The 14,335-nt window shown below is 50.9% G+C and overlaps 5 protein-coding genes across 5 annotated transcripts; 3 read left to right on the top strand and 2 right to left on the bottom strand.

The window, feature by feature from the left end:
* On the bottom strand, positions 1-1,611 carry P170DRAFT_422559 (uncharacterized protein; the record flags this gene model as incomplete). Its single annotated transcript, XM_024847444.1, has 4 exons — positions 1-584; positions 648-1,257; positions 1,327-1,422; positions 1,567-1,611. 4 exons carry the CDS (start codon positions 1,609-1,611, stop codon positions 1-3), a joined length of 1,335 nt encoding a protein of 444 aa, XP_024706853.1.
* A 1,140-nt stretch (positions 1,612-2,751) lies between these two features.
* On the top strand, positions 2,752-5,017 carry P170DRAFT_471485 (Hsp70 family protein; the record flags this gene model as incomplete). The annotated part of the gene is made up of 10 exons (XM_024852843.1): positions 2,752-2,800; positions 2,861-3,459; positions 3,519-3,563; positions 3,616-3,682; positions 3,739-3,985; positions 4,043-4,133; positions 4,198-4,307; positions 4,362-4,557; positions 4,622-4,757; positions 4,809-5,017. The coding sequence occupies 10 exons, from the start codon at positions 2,752-2,754 to the stop codon at positions 5,015-5,017; spliced, it is 1,749 nt and encodes a 582-aa protein (XP_024706852.1).
* A 461-nt stretch (positions 5,018-5,478) lies between these two features.
* P170DRAFT_376090 (FAD-binding oxidoreductase) lies at positions 5,479-7,487 on the top strand. The gene is made up of 7 exons (XM_024845349.1): positions 5,479-6,033; positions 6,109-6,222; positions 6,282-6,367; positions 6,421-6,675; positions 6,733-6,761; positions 6,845-7,040; positions 7,125-7,487. The coding sequence occupies exons 1-7, from the start codon at positions 5,517-5,519 to the stop codon at positions 7,437-7,439; spliced, it is 1,512 nt and encodes a 503-aa protein (XP_024706851.1). The 5' UTR covers positions 5,479-5,516; the 3' UTR covers positions 7,440-7,487.
* A 1,706-nt stretch (positions 7,488-9,193) lies between these two features.
* Positions 9,194-9,933, top strand: P170DRAFT_422556 (uncharacterized protein; the record flags this gene model as incomplete). Its single annotated transcript, XM_024847443.1, has 3 exons — positions 9,194-9,352; positions 9,451-9,779; positions 9,843-9,933. The coding sequence occupies 3 exons, from the start codon at positions 9,194-9,196 to the stop codon at positions 9,931-9,933; spliced, it is 579 nt and encodes a 192-aa protein (XP_024706850.1).
* Positions 9,934-10,398: 465 nt separating this feature from the next.
* P170DRAFT_443743 (cystathionine gamma-synthase) lies at positions 10,399-14,243 on the bottom strand (the record flags this gene model as incomplete). Its single annotated transcript, XM_024850578.1, has 3 exons — positions 10,399-10,677; positions 13,063-14,025; positions 14,082-14,243. The coding sequence occupies 3 exons, from the start codon at positions 14,241-14,243 to the stop codon at positions 10,399-10,401; spliced, it is 1,404 nt and encodes a 467-aa protein (XP_024706849.1).
* Positions 14,244-14,335: the final 92 nt, after the last annotated feature.

The following is a 14,335-nucleotide window of genomic DNA, read 5'->3' as shown; positions in this document are numbered from 1 at the left end:
TTACTCCGCTTGCTTGGGCTCAACATCCTTCGAGACTACGATCTGGCCTCGACACACCACGGAATTCGGGTGGCCATCCTCATCCACCGGGTCGGGCGTGCAATCATCGTCCAACATCTCCTGGGTCACGGGCTCGAACCCAAATTGCAGCTGCCAGACAAGCGGCGCCAGAAGCAGTACTGCCCGGCGGCCATTCGGGTTGTCCATACAAGCGAAGAAGCTTTGCGGTTCCAGCTGGTAGAATTGGCTGTTTTCGTCGGAGAGGCCAACCTGGTGGATGTCGTGATGGAATTCATAGCCGCACTCGTCAACCCAGAACATGACCGACTTTTTGGCTGCGTCACGATATATTCTCACCATCCATCTAAACCGCTCAGCCTTCTTTCGGTCGTCCACGTCCTTCTTGATCAAGGGATATAACAGACTAGACTTGCTCAGCATCTTGGTAGCAAGATGCCTGGCAATTCTCCGTCGAAGCCTCAAACTCCGCACCCCTACCGAGCTATCTCTGGTCTGGATTGGCCGCAACTTGTTCATAAGGTGGACGGTTTGTTCTCGCCAGTGATGGGCCTGAGGTCTGTCGACTATGGCACTGGATTAGCACGCCATCTTTCTTTTCCAATGTCTTTGTGAGATCGCACACTTACCCTTTATGAGCTTCTGCCACAGATGGTAGAGGTCTATTCCCAGCGTTGGGGCTAGATCATCGGCTTCACCCGAGCTATCGTCACCTAAATCCATGTAGAAAAATGGGTTCTTCATGATAGTCTCGATGATATCCTTGGAAATCAATGCTCGAGCAAGATATTCCGGCATAAGATCCCGAATATTATCTGGGAGAGCACTGGCTAGCTCATCCCAGTCTTTGTACAGACACCAGCCTTCAAGACCATCCATGATTGCCTGCTTCTCACTCGCCAAGATTGTCCGTTCGACGACCTCCTTCTCTCCCACGCAGTGATTGTAAACCCATTGCTCAGCTGCATATTGAATGCAAGCCCTCTCGCAATCATTGTGGAGATTCCAGATCCCCAAATGACAGCATGGCTCTTCTTCCTGCCGTCCCGCTGCCACGACGCTTGGCATCATTCCCGGCGGGTCGGAGTCATACGCGGAAAACTGTTCGTCTGAGCTCTCCTCGTCGTTCGCATGATGGCAGTCTGGATCGTGTTTCTCTGTCGTGGTCTGGGGACTTTGGTCCGAGACACGACTGGCAGCAGGGAGGTCGGGATTCAAACGAGAGGAACGCCGTCTGCCCTACATTCGAGCGAACAAAAGAAAATTAGCTGAGGCTGGATGATTCACACAGACAAGCTAGGGACAGACCGATTCAACTTGGGAAGGTTTTTCATAGTCTTCACCCGACTTTGGAGCCATCGTTGCCTTGGGCGTTGATTGCTCGGGCTTTCTCTGAGATCCAAACTGTCACTGAGTGTACATACAACTTTGCTGATGTTGGGTCAAGGGAATGAGGAGATGAAAAGTCTGCCAGAAACAGAAACGAAGGTTTGAAAGCCACATCTGAATGGGGGAGACGGTGAAATGTTTTGTTTTGGTTGATGTTACCTTGACTCGTGAGGTTGCACCAGCACTTGCCCTGCGTTTTCCCATGTTTCACCACCACGGTCAGATCGGCGATTCAGGGGGATTGGACGAAGGCAATATGGGGAGTCACAGATCGACTAGAAGACAGAACGTCAAGGGAAAAGAGAAAAGCAGGAGAGGTAGGCGATGCAGAAAAGTCGAGATACAGAGTAATCTTTATAGCATCACGGTAGGCGAATACTCCGAGGAGACTGCCGACTTCGCCTAGCAAGGCGCCCTCAAAACAAAGCAGTGCTATTTTTGTGCAGAGTCTTGAATTCCTGCAACTTCGCTCTTTCAAGGTTTTCATCAAGGCACCCTTCTCCCGTGTTTCGCCGACTGTCCACATTTCTTTGTCCCTTCCCACCAGTGGCGACACCAGCGACCATCAACGATTTGCTAGGATGCAGTTGATAGACCCTTGGCTTGGGTCACCAACAGGCCATTCCTGCATTGGGCAGAAAGAGCGGTGGGCAGTGAGCAGAAGGGAAGAGAAATCAGAGTCAAGGCAGCCGGATCGCGAGGCTCTGCCCCGTCACACCTCCTTCTGGATGTCTCGGGATCCGCAGCTGATCTGGTGCCTTCTGTTTTTCCAGAGCCTGCGACTGGCTGATACCTCGTGAAAAAGGGGCGCAGACTGAATCTCCCAGATCGTTGATTCCGTACAGTGAAAAGAAAGGAATTCAGGAGCCATCATGAGGGATTTGGCTAAAGGTAGGGGGAGGAGAGAGAGGAAAGAGGGAGACGAGAATCGATGCACACCTAGCAAGCAGGCCGAAAATAATGACTGTCAGCAAGAAAGGAGAGATGGATTAGGGGCTGCTGTAGCATGTCTTGGTCGTTGGGCGCTTCCTCCATCGACAGTCCAAACGCCAGGATCGCATTTCTGAGTCAGTGGCAACGTCGGAGGAAATATGGATCATGCGGCAATGCGAGAGTACGAAGAAGACAGTGTCTATCGGAGTCTATAGGACTGCTCCATTCTCTCTTCCTCTCGCGCTCCGACGTCTACCAAACAGCATAAAAGGGGGTCGTGTTCCCAGCTCACAGTCCGGTCCTCAGCAAGTCTCTGTAGACTGAAATTCATACTGATCTGTTCCAATATCCTCTGTCTCTTTACAACTACAATTCACTCACGCTCTCCGTTGTTTCTTGTCTTTTACAAACATGAACACTTCCATCGTGGTAGCAATAGACTTTGGCTTGACCTACACCGGTGCTGTTCTATCCAACTTTCACACATATCCGAAGGGGGCTAACTGATTTCTACGAATAGGAGCGGCCTTCATCTACCCATCTGTTCCCTTCCAATCCGATGACATCCGCGTTGTCCGCCGTTGGCCCTCCTACCGGGGAATTAGAACACATGAAAAAGCCCCCAGCGCTATCGCCTACCCCGCATACAATCCCCAGAACCGAGAGCGGCGCTGGGGATTTCAGATCCGACCGGGAATGACGGCATCCGCCTGGACCAAATTCCAGCTCGATGACGAGGCCAGCGAAGAACTCCTGCCGCTTCGTACGGGGCCGTGGGCAAGGGCCGGCGGTGCATTTTGGCTGCCAAACGACAAGTCCCCCATCCAGGTCACTGCGGACTTTCTGGCCGAGATTTATCGGTACGTGATGAGAGAGTTGCAGACCTATGTCACCAGGATGACGCGAGGAAACCGCGCCCCGATTCCTGTCGAATTCTGGTTTTCGGTCCCCAATCTGTGGCCCGAGCAAGCAAAGCAAAGGATGAGGCAAGCGGCCATCATGGCGGGGTTTGGAACCGGGCTTCGTGGTCAAGCTGCAAATCTGTGCTTCGTGAACGAGGCCCAGGCTGACATGGCTTATGTGATCTCCTGTTCATCCTCAATGACCTTCCCCCTCTTGGTAAGCCATCGCGCTCCGCTGTCTCGTCTATTATGCTTTTACTTACTCCAACCCGCCAGCCCCAGGAATCAGTCCTTATTTGTGATTGTGGTGGCGGGACTACGGTAAGTACACCAGATGAAAAGCGAACGGAGAACTAACACGCCAGTATCACAGGATGTCTCAAGTTTTCTCATTACGGGAATCGAGCCGTACTCCTACGAAGAAACAACTGCAGCTTCAAGTACAGTATATCTGGGGGAGGCATGCTAGTGTCCAGCAGAGCTGACATTTGACCAGGAGTCTTGTGCGGTGCCACAACCGTGCAGCGCGCCCTGTACGCACTCATGATAGAGCGGTTCGGTAATGCCTTTTTAAACGTGCCACTGTCATCAAGGGCCCCGGGCAGCAGCTTTATGGTTTCATTTGAGGAGCAGATGGCCGGATTTACTGGTCAGGAGAGCTCGGATATGAAGCTCCCACTGCCCATGAGTTCTCATCGAACAAACTCAGTATGGTACAGGAACGGTTGGGCTCTACTTTCCGTGTAAGTCACTTGTCTCAACGTTCATATAAATAGTTTGAATTCTGATGGTGGTGTCAGGGAGGATATGAAAAGGTTGTACCAACCCACTTTGGAAACGATTTGCCGCTTGTTGAACCGTCAGATGGCGGCCGCACCTAGGAATATTAATGTGAGTCAGTGGATTGAGTTGGCTATTCACCAATTCCGAGTGATGAGTACTAACCAGGTAGCAGAGAATATTTCTCGTCGGAGGGTTCTCTCTCTGCCCATACGTTTTGGAGACGATTTCCGACTGTTTTCTAGCTCCCAATGGCAAGACCATCGTTCACCAACCGGAGAACCCGTAAGACTTCAATCCATTCATTCTTGAGAATCTTGCTCATCTGCGATTCCATAGGCAATTGGCTACCGTACGGGGCTCCGTCCTTTGGGGCACGGGGGTTCTCCGACCTGCAACCCTAGTCACCGAGTGCCATTTTGGCATTGAGCCATGCATGGCAATCTGTGATTTCGAAAATGCGAATTTTACATTCTTGGACGCATTTTCCAGCGGAAGGTCCGTCACGAACGACATAAACTGGCTCGTTCACAAGGTGAGCTCATCGGCCGTGGCAGACTTTTGGCACGCCCAGCAGCGCTTATCTTCCTTTCTTCCAGGGATACCGCTACACGGCCAACGAGTGCGGCTATGATGACGTAACTCTGGTCTACAAGCACGGCGACTTTCCCACCAAGGCCATCAACATATACTCATCCACCCTGGATGCAGCGCCCGCTGGACTCAACCACAGAGGTCTGTCAATGAAGTGATGCAGACTATGTTGATTTTGCTAATATTCAGCAGGCGTGAGCTTAGCGGTCCCCGTCCTGTGTAATTTATCGGAACTCAACCTGGACTTGACCCCTCGTCGAGAGGTCAACGGGTGCTTATTCCACCTGGTGGAATGCAAAGTGCGCATGACGCTGGGAGACAATGATGGGCTCTTACATTTTGACGTATCGTCCCAGGGCATGTTGCTGAATGACCCCAGCATCGGCCTCCGCTTAGGGTAACGAGGTCACAGGACTGGACATGACCAAGTATGCGTTCGGGGAGATTGTTTAGTAGTATGTTTTTTCTTCTTCGGAGTTATCGGTAATTACAGATTGAGACCATCTTTTTTTTTTTTTTTTTTTTTTTTTTGGTGCAGTGCCCTCATTGCTGATGTATCGCCATGCTTCCCACGCGTTTGTGCATAGATATCGGCGCGCAGTTAGACAGGTGGGACCACATTCTCCCCTCGGTTCTGTAGCCTTGTGAATTCACGGTGTATTTTTTGTCAGTTCAGAAGCATCCATGGATTGCTACAACCGTTCCACTGTTCTTCCTATGCATGAATGGAACTTGCCGGTAGAATACCGGAAGTTCCATCTAGTCCACCTCGTCATTCACCACCTGCAATCACCTGACCTCGTCTATAAAGGGCTCTTCCCAGATGCAGCTCTTCTTCGTTGATCCATCATCCTGCACCAATCCTCACTCATCTGAACTGCTCCCCTTTCTTCTCACACCATGGCTCCAACTCTCTTCGGGCTCAAGCCCATTGCTTTCTACTTGCTGTTCTACATTGCTTCCTTTGTTCTTCTTGCTCCCTTTGCCACTGCTGATATCTGTTCCAAGCTCGAGGCCCTGAATATCACTGTTGAGAAGCGCATCACGGCTAACTATGACTCCACCCTCAAGAACTACTGGTCTGCGGCCTGCGGTGATCTTCGTCCGCTCTGCGTGGTGACTCCCGGTAGCGCGCTCGAGATGTCTCATGTCGTCAAAGAGCTTCAGGACACTGACGATCTGTTTGCTGTTAAATCGGGCGGTCACAATGCGAACGAGGGCTTTTCAAGCATCAAAGATGGGCTTCTGATTTCTACCAAGAAGCTGAATAAGGTGATTTACAATCCAGATGATAAAACGGCTACCATTGGACCTGGTCTTGCTTGGGAAGACGCGCAGAAGGGACTCGCGGGGACGGGCAGAGCTCTTGTGGGCGCCAGGATGGGAGGCGTGGGAGTTGGAGGGTGCATGCTTGGTGGTATGTCGATCTTTCTGATACCTGGTTCTGTTCAGGACTTGAGGGTTCCATGGACTGACTAACAAATGATAACAGGTGGTTGGAGCTTCTTGAGCGACCAGTATGGCTTTGCCGCCAACAATGTGGTCAATTTCGAAGTGGTCCTGGCGAACGGAACCATCGTGAATGCCAACAAGGACAAGAATTCTGGTATGCATTCATCCCCATCTTCAATTTCGAAATTCAAGCGTAACATGTCCTGTCTGTAGATCTCTTCGGTGCTCTCAAAGGCGGCGGCAGCAACTACGGCATCGTCACCTCCTTCAAGCTGCAAACGCACCCCCAGAACCACAAGGTCTGTATTTCCTCACCGCACCTCAGTAAGAACCTCACTGATTCATCCCACAGGTCTGGGGCGGAACATGGACGTTCCCCAGCCACGAGAAAACTCCCGAGATTCTCAAAGCCATTCGCGATTTCGCTGAGCACAACCCGGACGACAAGGCCGCCATGATCCCCACCACTGCGTATTCGGCTACGGTCAAATCCTGGACCTTCTTCGTCTTCTACGATGGGCCCCAGCCATCCAAGGGCGTTTTTGATAACTTCACGTCCCTCAAGCCCCAGGACAGCACCAAGACATGGGATTCGTATCACGATCTGGTAAGTTAAAGCTTCACGGACGATGGGAGAATCAAGAGCTGACGTGCATCCTTGTAGTTGAAATTTATGGACATTGGAATCCTCAGGTACGTAATACATTCTACCTAACCTCCATGACTTCCTATCTAGCCGTCCCCAATCGTCTCATTTACCCTGCTAACCCACACAGGAATCAACGCTACACAATCTCCACCGAAACGCTTCCGGTGCCCAACGCCGCCGCCGGCGCAAAGGTCCTGTCGATGATTCAGAAGCACTGGTTCAACATCACTGACTCTGTCATCGACGTGCCGGGCGTCATCGGGTCTCTGGCCCTTCAGCCCTTGTCTCGAAAGGTCGCCCAAAAAGCCAAGGAGCGCGGAGGTGTACGTTACCATACCCATGCCTTCCCCATCCCACAATTTCTCTCAACATCTATAATAAAGAGAAACATCACTAACGCAGAAAAGGACCTCTACAACTTCCCCACCGACCAAGACTACTTCATCATGGGCCTTGACTTCTCATACTGGAACGCCACCGACGACAAGAGGATCAAAGAGGCAGATGAGGCCCTCCTTCGCGGCTACGAGGAGATCATTGACGACTTCGTTGACGACAAGCTCCTTCCCGACGTGTATCGGCCGTTGTTCCTGAGCCAGGCGAGGGGCGACCAGGATTACTGGGGCCGACTGAAGTCTAAGTCTACCGAGCACGCGAACGCAGTGCGAGAGAGGTACGATCCGGATGATTTCTTCCAGCGACGCGCGAGCGGTGGGTTTTAGTTTTAGGTCGATCTGGGCGCAATGTCTGGATTTTCGATCTTATCCTATCCTGGCTTTGGTTGCGTTGACTTGTCTTGTGATGTTTCGTGAAGCATTCATCTTGATCTTTGTTTTTGAATTGAGCTGGAATGTCTTGCTTTGGACTTTTGATTCTGAAGCATCCAGTCTCTAAATTCTAGCTACTTCTGAAATTGAATCAATTTTCTGGTTCTGAAAATCTCGTATAGAACCCATCCTCCCACGTCTCCAACAGGAACCCAACAACCTTCCATCTCCTCTCCTTCAACCCCCAGTACCAAATACCCACAGAAAGACACAGCCACACTCCCTGCGATGCACGATCCACGATCCACAATGTAAGTAAACGTAAAAGCCCTTCAGCTCGACAAAAACCAAGCCCCCAACCAAACAACCACCCAACCCACAAATACCAACCAAACCAAACCAACCCAAACCACGCCAAGAGAACAATCTACTACCCCTTGTATCAGATCCAACTCCCCTCGTCTATCCGTTGGCTGAGGTTGCAGCGCGGAAGCCAGCGCGTCTGCGTCCAGCCGCCGCGGTGGAGTCCAGTCCATCCGAACCCTGTCTTGGCTTGCCCGGTTAGCCCTAACTCCCGTCGCAGGCGGGTATCCCAGTAGGAGCGTGCCGTAAGTAAGTCTGTTGTGGAAGCGCCGCGCTAATACGTTTTTCGCCTATTTTCTTTCGTCCGTTGTTTATTTATGGCGATTTGGAGGCGCTTGGCTCTGCAGTCCTTCCTTGGGATTGCCTAGATTAGACGAAACGAAACACGGAGGCGAGGCGTGAGGCGTGAGGCGGGATGTAGCCGCTGTCTTACTATAGCTACGGCCATGACTATGGCTATGACTGGTGTGCTGGGCAGGAGGCTCATGCTAAGTGCGTTTAAGGTCCAGCGACTAATAAATAAAATCGCCAGTCCAGACTACCTACCCTACTCTATTCTGGGATCTGATCGACGCCCTATGTTTGAAGGACGGGCCTGGCGCTTATGTCGATCGGTGCATGGTGATGGTTGGATGATAGGGATTCTCACTATTTGCTTGGAGAAGCTGAAGAGCTAAGGTAGGAGCTGCCAGTTACTGTCTCCAGATATCTAATTTAGGGAGATCGTTTTTGACCTATTTGATTTGGTGACGGGTTTGCTTGGTGGATAGAGTAGCTTGCTCTTGCTGAGCTCTATTTTAGGATGAGTATGTGACTAGCATGACTGGATGAATGAATGGATGGATGGATGTATGATGGATGGATGATGGATTGGTCTAGAGCATTCAATCTAGACCTGTCTGTCGTTCCATGCTATGCTATATTTATCAATTCTTTGTTTTGAACTCGGTCTGGTCTGGTCCGTCTGTCAGTGGTGTATATAAAGGGGATTGTGCTGAAGAATTGTCTCATTAGATTCATTCATTGCATTGCTTTCTTTCATTCGTACTAATCACTTCGATTTCTCTTTGTCGTCTTTTCTTTCTCTTTCAATTGTTTGATTGTTCGATTGACGCTCCTTAGTTCAGGTTCTGGTTTTTCTGGACATTGATAATTCTTAATATCCTCGCTTTCTCACTTACTCACTTGCTTACTCTCCTTGGCCTGGTTTGCCGGTTTCTTTTCTTATATCATATCATATCATATCATATCATATCTGGCAGTATATACACTACACCTTTTATCCACTAATCTGTCAGTCAACCACACTCCCTTTTATATCCTGCGTCCACCATACATCTGCCAGAATGCCCAAATATGGAGCCCTCGGCGCAACCTTCCAAATCGCCCGCATCGTCCAAGCCTGCTGCCTCATCGCCATCATCGGCCTCACCGCCAACTTCATCGCCGAGATCGTCGACAACGACGCCACCCCGCCGGGGATATTTATCGGCACGATTACCATTGTATGTTCATCCTTCCATTCCAACCCATATCACAAGACAATAGAAAACAAGAAAAGAAAGAAAAGACAGCTAACTAAAAGTGACCAACAAAAAAAAAGACCTGCATCGCAACCATCTACTGCATCATCACAACAATCCTCTTCCTCGACGACATCCTCCCCTTCCTGGCCTCCGCGATCGCCGACTCCCTCGTCCTGATCGCCGTGATCGTGGTAGCCGTCATCATCGGAAAGCCGCTCTCGTACCTGCAGTGCGAGGAGATCGCGAAGGTCGCGAGCGAGGGGTCCTCGGCGTATGCGTTCGCCACGCATCTGGATAGCTATTTGAAGAGTCTGAATGGGAAGGTCGAGTATGGGAGTTTGATTGGCGCGTCGAAGGCGGTTTGTCTCGAGGCGAAGAGTATTTGGGGGTTGAGTATTGGGTTGTGGTATGTTCTATTTTCCTTCTTTCTTGGGGGGAGGGTTTTGCTGACTGTGGACTGTCTGTCTAGTATTATGTTCTTTTTCTCCGGGGTGTGCTGCGTTTGTCTGTGGAAGCAGAAGAGGGCGGCGAATGCTGGGGCTGAGAAGTTGGATGGTTGATCACCTGGTGTGATAGACTGTGGTTGGTGTCTAAGGTGATGGCAGGCTGGAAGAAGTATGATCATTCCCCCTCTGGTTGGGAACGACGTGGAATCCAGGATGGTTGCATGGATGAGCTGAAGAGGAACGGATGTAATGATTTCTGAAGTGGTTCGTTTTCTTTGTCTTGCGTTGTCCATTTATGTGTTGGCTTTCTGCTCATGTTTTTGTTTTTTTGTCTGCTGTTCTTCTCGCATGCTTTTGTTCATGGTATAAGTAATAGACCAATACCACAGCGCATAATCGGTGTTCCATGGATATCCATCTCTTCTCGTAGGAATATATAACTCCATCAACACGATCAACCCACACCTAAGCACCAGTCAGTTCCCACCAATACAGCCAGCCATCCAAAAAAGAAAACACATACCTCAATTCCAGCCCCCATCTTCAACCACCCTCCTTAAGGGCATGGAACCAAACCAATCATCCCGAACTAACAGGCGGAATAACCGCAACCTCACCCCCGGTCGGAATCACCAGTCCATCCCCGTCAACATCAACATCCACATACTCATCTCCCAAGCTCACCGAACAACTACTCAGCACCTTCTCCTTGATCCCCGGATACTTTGATTCCAGGACGTCGAAGAGCTGAGACAGCGGGAGCGGGGCTGGGAGGCGTTCGGTCGGTTTTCCTGTGTAGGCGGAGGCGGTGGAGAAGTAGTGGATTTGGAAGGTGGACATTCTTGTCTCTCTTTCTTTCTTTCTGTGAACTGTGCTTTTTGGATTACGTTGGCTGTTGGAGGAAGGACTGGGTTTGGGTGAGGTGGGAATGTCTGGAGAAAGAAGTATTTATGAACGTGGAGGGGAGGTGGGGGTCTTGGCATTGACCAAACACGAGGATAAGCCGCCGCAAGGCTTATCATTCCTCTACGGGAGGTGGAACCCGATTTGAATCGGTGAAAAATGACTGTTCAAAGGTAAGTATTCGTATGTGCAAATACATACAGGACATACAGGAATCAAGGTGCCCTTTTGTCTGCTGCATTCCTCCGCCGGTTCATCCGTTTTTCCCTTTGCCGCGTCACAATCCCCGTCATTCTATGACTTTCCCTTGATCCCAAACTCACTCCGCCCCATCATCGCCATTATCATTCCCATTTTCACCTTCGCCATTGTCATTCTCTCCTCCGCTGTCATCACCAGCCCCCTCTCCGTTGTCCCCATCTTCGTCATGTGGATTGTTATCGTCATCTTGGGCTTTGTCGAGACCGAGATCAGGCTCGGGAGACTCCATCTCTTTCAGTCGGGCATTAGCTTGCGTATAGATGTTTAACGCCTCGTCGCGACTGGCGCGACTGATGAACCTCTTTATGTTAGATAGCCGCTTACTCCGGAGCTGCTTTTTGAGTTTCTGCTCCTTTCTGCGGACTAGGACTAACTCCCGTTGGAGATCGTCATTTGTGCTGGACAGGTGGAGATACTCTTCGTCTCGTCGTTCGAGCTTGTCTTTAGTAGTTGATCCGATAGAGGCCGTCCGTAGTTTCTTGTTCCCGGACATCCCCTCCAGCATTTCGCCCGCTAACGACTTCGATACCAACCGAGTTCTAGTACCCTTCTGCAGTTCTCTGACCTCAGTCTCGTCCCGCTTGCGAATCTTCCCATCTTCACTGCGTAGAGGTTGCCATAGCATCTGGTCTCTTTTGCGGTCTTGGCCCCTCCGGTTGTAACGGCGAGACTGCTGGAAAAGCTTTTTAGCCCCGAGCCAATTCGGGATATTATCCTTCAAAATCTATTTCTGAAGTTTGCGCGGTTTTCGGCTAAAGGCGTGCTCATGATAGGCGGCTTGTAGATCGCTGTTGGATTGGAAAAGATCGGGGTAATTATTAGCTTGATAACTCCTGTGTGTCCAGGCCATAACTGCATGTAGCTGTTCAACGGTATCGATATCCTTATTCTTTCGGGGTAGGTCATTGACTGGAGGAGAAATATCACTCGCCGAACTTGTTGCTGTCCGGGCCCTTTTTGACTCTTTATTGGATAATCCTGCCTCCCAGAGGTTTGAATCGGACAATCCTTGCTTCTAACAAGTTATAAATTGATCTGGGGTTCTTGCTCGGCCGTTATTTCCATTGTTCGTCGATGGCTCACGGAACCACGGTTGCTCCACAGCATGGCGTTGTACTTCCTCTTGGTCAGTACGGGGCAGGCGGATCTTTAGAGCAGCCATTCTCTAGATTCGAAGACGACGGGTCTGTTCTTCATTATTTATGGCGGCTGCCACCCATCTCGCGAATATGAGATTTCGCTCTGCCGCTGATATGATCTTAGGTTGAGTCTTGTTTTTTTTTTTCCGGTCTGAGTCGCTACTGTTGTATGATCGGGTTCAGTTTGTATTTCTGTATTAACCTCCCTGTCTGTTCTGACCGTCCTGACTCTACGGTGAGTCCATGTCCAGTCTGGAGGAGATTGGTCTCTCGGTAGAATTGGCTTCTGTTCAGGCTTCTCGGTCTTGATAGGTGGAGGGGAGTCGCCTCCGGTTAAATTGATCATTTCTGCTGGCCGGAGAGTCGATGAGTCCGTTGCTCCCTCCATGTTGCAACAGATAGAGCAGGTAAGAGGTAAAGAAAAAACACAAGGAAACAAGCTGAACGGAATGTGGCCAAGGAAATAAATGGTCAATCGCAGATGAGAAAAGACGAATCAAACGAAATAGCCGTAATGAAATGATGGTCCCACGGACGAGAGAAGAGAAAAGGAAATATAGAGATAAAAAAAGTGAGAGAAGAGCCTCCGTAAACTAGGTAACATGGTCCAGGTGAATACAAAAGAAATTACTACCCCCCCACTAATTCATTCACTGTTCTCCCGCTTCACCAACCCCGATAGGCGTTAATTTAGTCAGTTGGCTTACATTGACAATGGCTTTGTTGTTTATATTGAACTTTCTTTCGCAAGTTAAGATGCAATCATTAAAGTCAATATCTTAGCCTATCACATGCTCTAGCTGCCATCAGCTCTAACCAACTCTAATCATATCATCCATTCATATCATATCAACAGATCAAATTATGTACGAGCCCCAACCAAGGCCCGGAATGCCTGCACCAAATCCGCCCGCAGATCCTCCCAGTTCTCCAGCCCCACGCTGACGCGCAGCAGACGCGTATCGACCGAGGGATCCGACATGGTCCGCCACTCGATGAGGGACTCGACGCCGCCCAGGCTGGTGGCATGTTGGAAGAAGGCCAGCGTGCTGGGGAGCTTGCGCGCATAGTCCTCTTGCTTGGTCATGATCGAGAAGACCGGTCCGAACCCGTTGGGCATCTGCCTGAGTAGCCACGGGAAGTCGTCTTTCTGCAGGCTGGCGTGGAAGACTTGCTGCAGAGCGGCCTGCGTTACAGCCTCGTCACTGCCGGCTGCGGGATTTGGCGCCCGCAGCGCGCTGTCGAGCCAGGACACGAGATTCGTGGCGTTCTGGCTCTGCCGCTGCACGCGAATCTCGAGGGTCCGAAGGCTCCGCACGCCCAGCCAGCCCTCCATATTCCCCATCACGCTACCCAGGTATACCCGGTCCGCGGACAACTGTCGTGCCCAGTCCTTGCGCTGCGTGGCCAGGACGCCGCACAGCATGTCACTGTGTCCACCCAAGTATTTCGTTCCGGAATGCATCACGAGGTCCGCGCCCCACAGGAAAGGATCCTGGAGGCCCGGCGGGGCGAAGGTGCTGTCGACGATAAGGTAGGCGCCGCGGGAGTGGGCCTTCTTCGCGTATTCTTCGATGTTGAAAGCGGTTCCTTCGGGGTTGATCGGGGTTTCAAGAAGGATGACATCGCCGGCCAGCAATTCCTCCGCGGGACAGTTCAAATCCAGCTTTTCAAGCCCGGTGATCCGGCTGAACAGCGCAATCACTCCGTGGCATCCGTGATAGCCATTGCCGATAGCAATGCGACGCGGGTTCAACAGAACAAGAGCTGCATGTAACGCAGACAGGCCCGACGAGTAGCTGATCGCATCACCATTCAGCAAGGACGACAGGATCGTTTCAAACCGCGTATAGTTCGGCGCGGTCGCTCGGGAGTAGATATGCTTTGTCTTGTCTTGGCCATACTAATGCCCAGAAAGGTTAGCACTCGGAATGATCCCAACTAGATCCCGATGCTTACCCCCGTGAGCTCCTTAGCCGGCACAAGGTCGTCTGGATTGTCGGCATACCGGAAGGTAGTGGAAAGGTGGAGAGGAGGGGCCACGTCGGTGACCACATTCACCGGGTCATCGGCGTGAAGAGAGCGCGTCGAGGCGCCAACATTTTGATCGAGGGGAGCCATTCCGGATACAAAGGCAGGTCGAGAAGAAAGAAAGAAAAAAAGTGAGCAAGAGAAAGGAAGGATGAGTCAAGAAGATGCCGCTTTCCAGGTCG

The sequence above is a fragment of the Aspergillus steynii genome (assembly GCF_002849105.1).
Source record: "Aspergillus steynii IBT 23096 chromosome Unknown P170scaffold_2, whole genome shotgun sequence".
Classification (NCBI taxonomy): Eukaryota; Fungi; Ascomycota; class Eurotiomycetes; order Eurotiales; family Aspergillaceae; genus Aspergillus; species Aspergillus steynii.
This window is presented reverse-complemented; position numbering and strand designations above follow the sequence as displayed.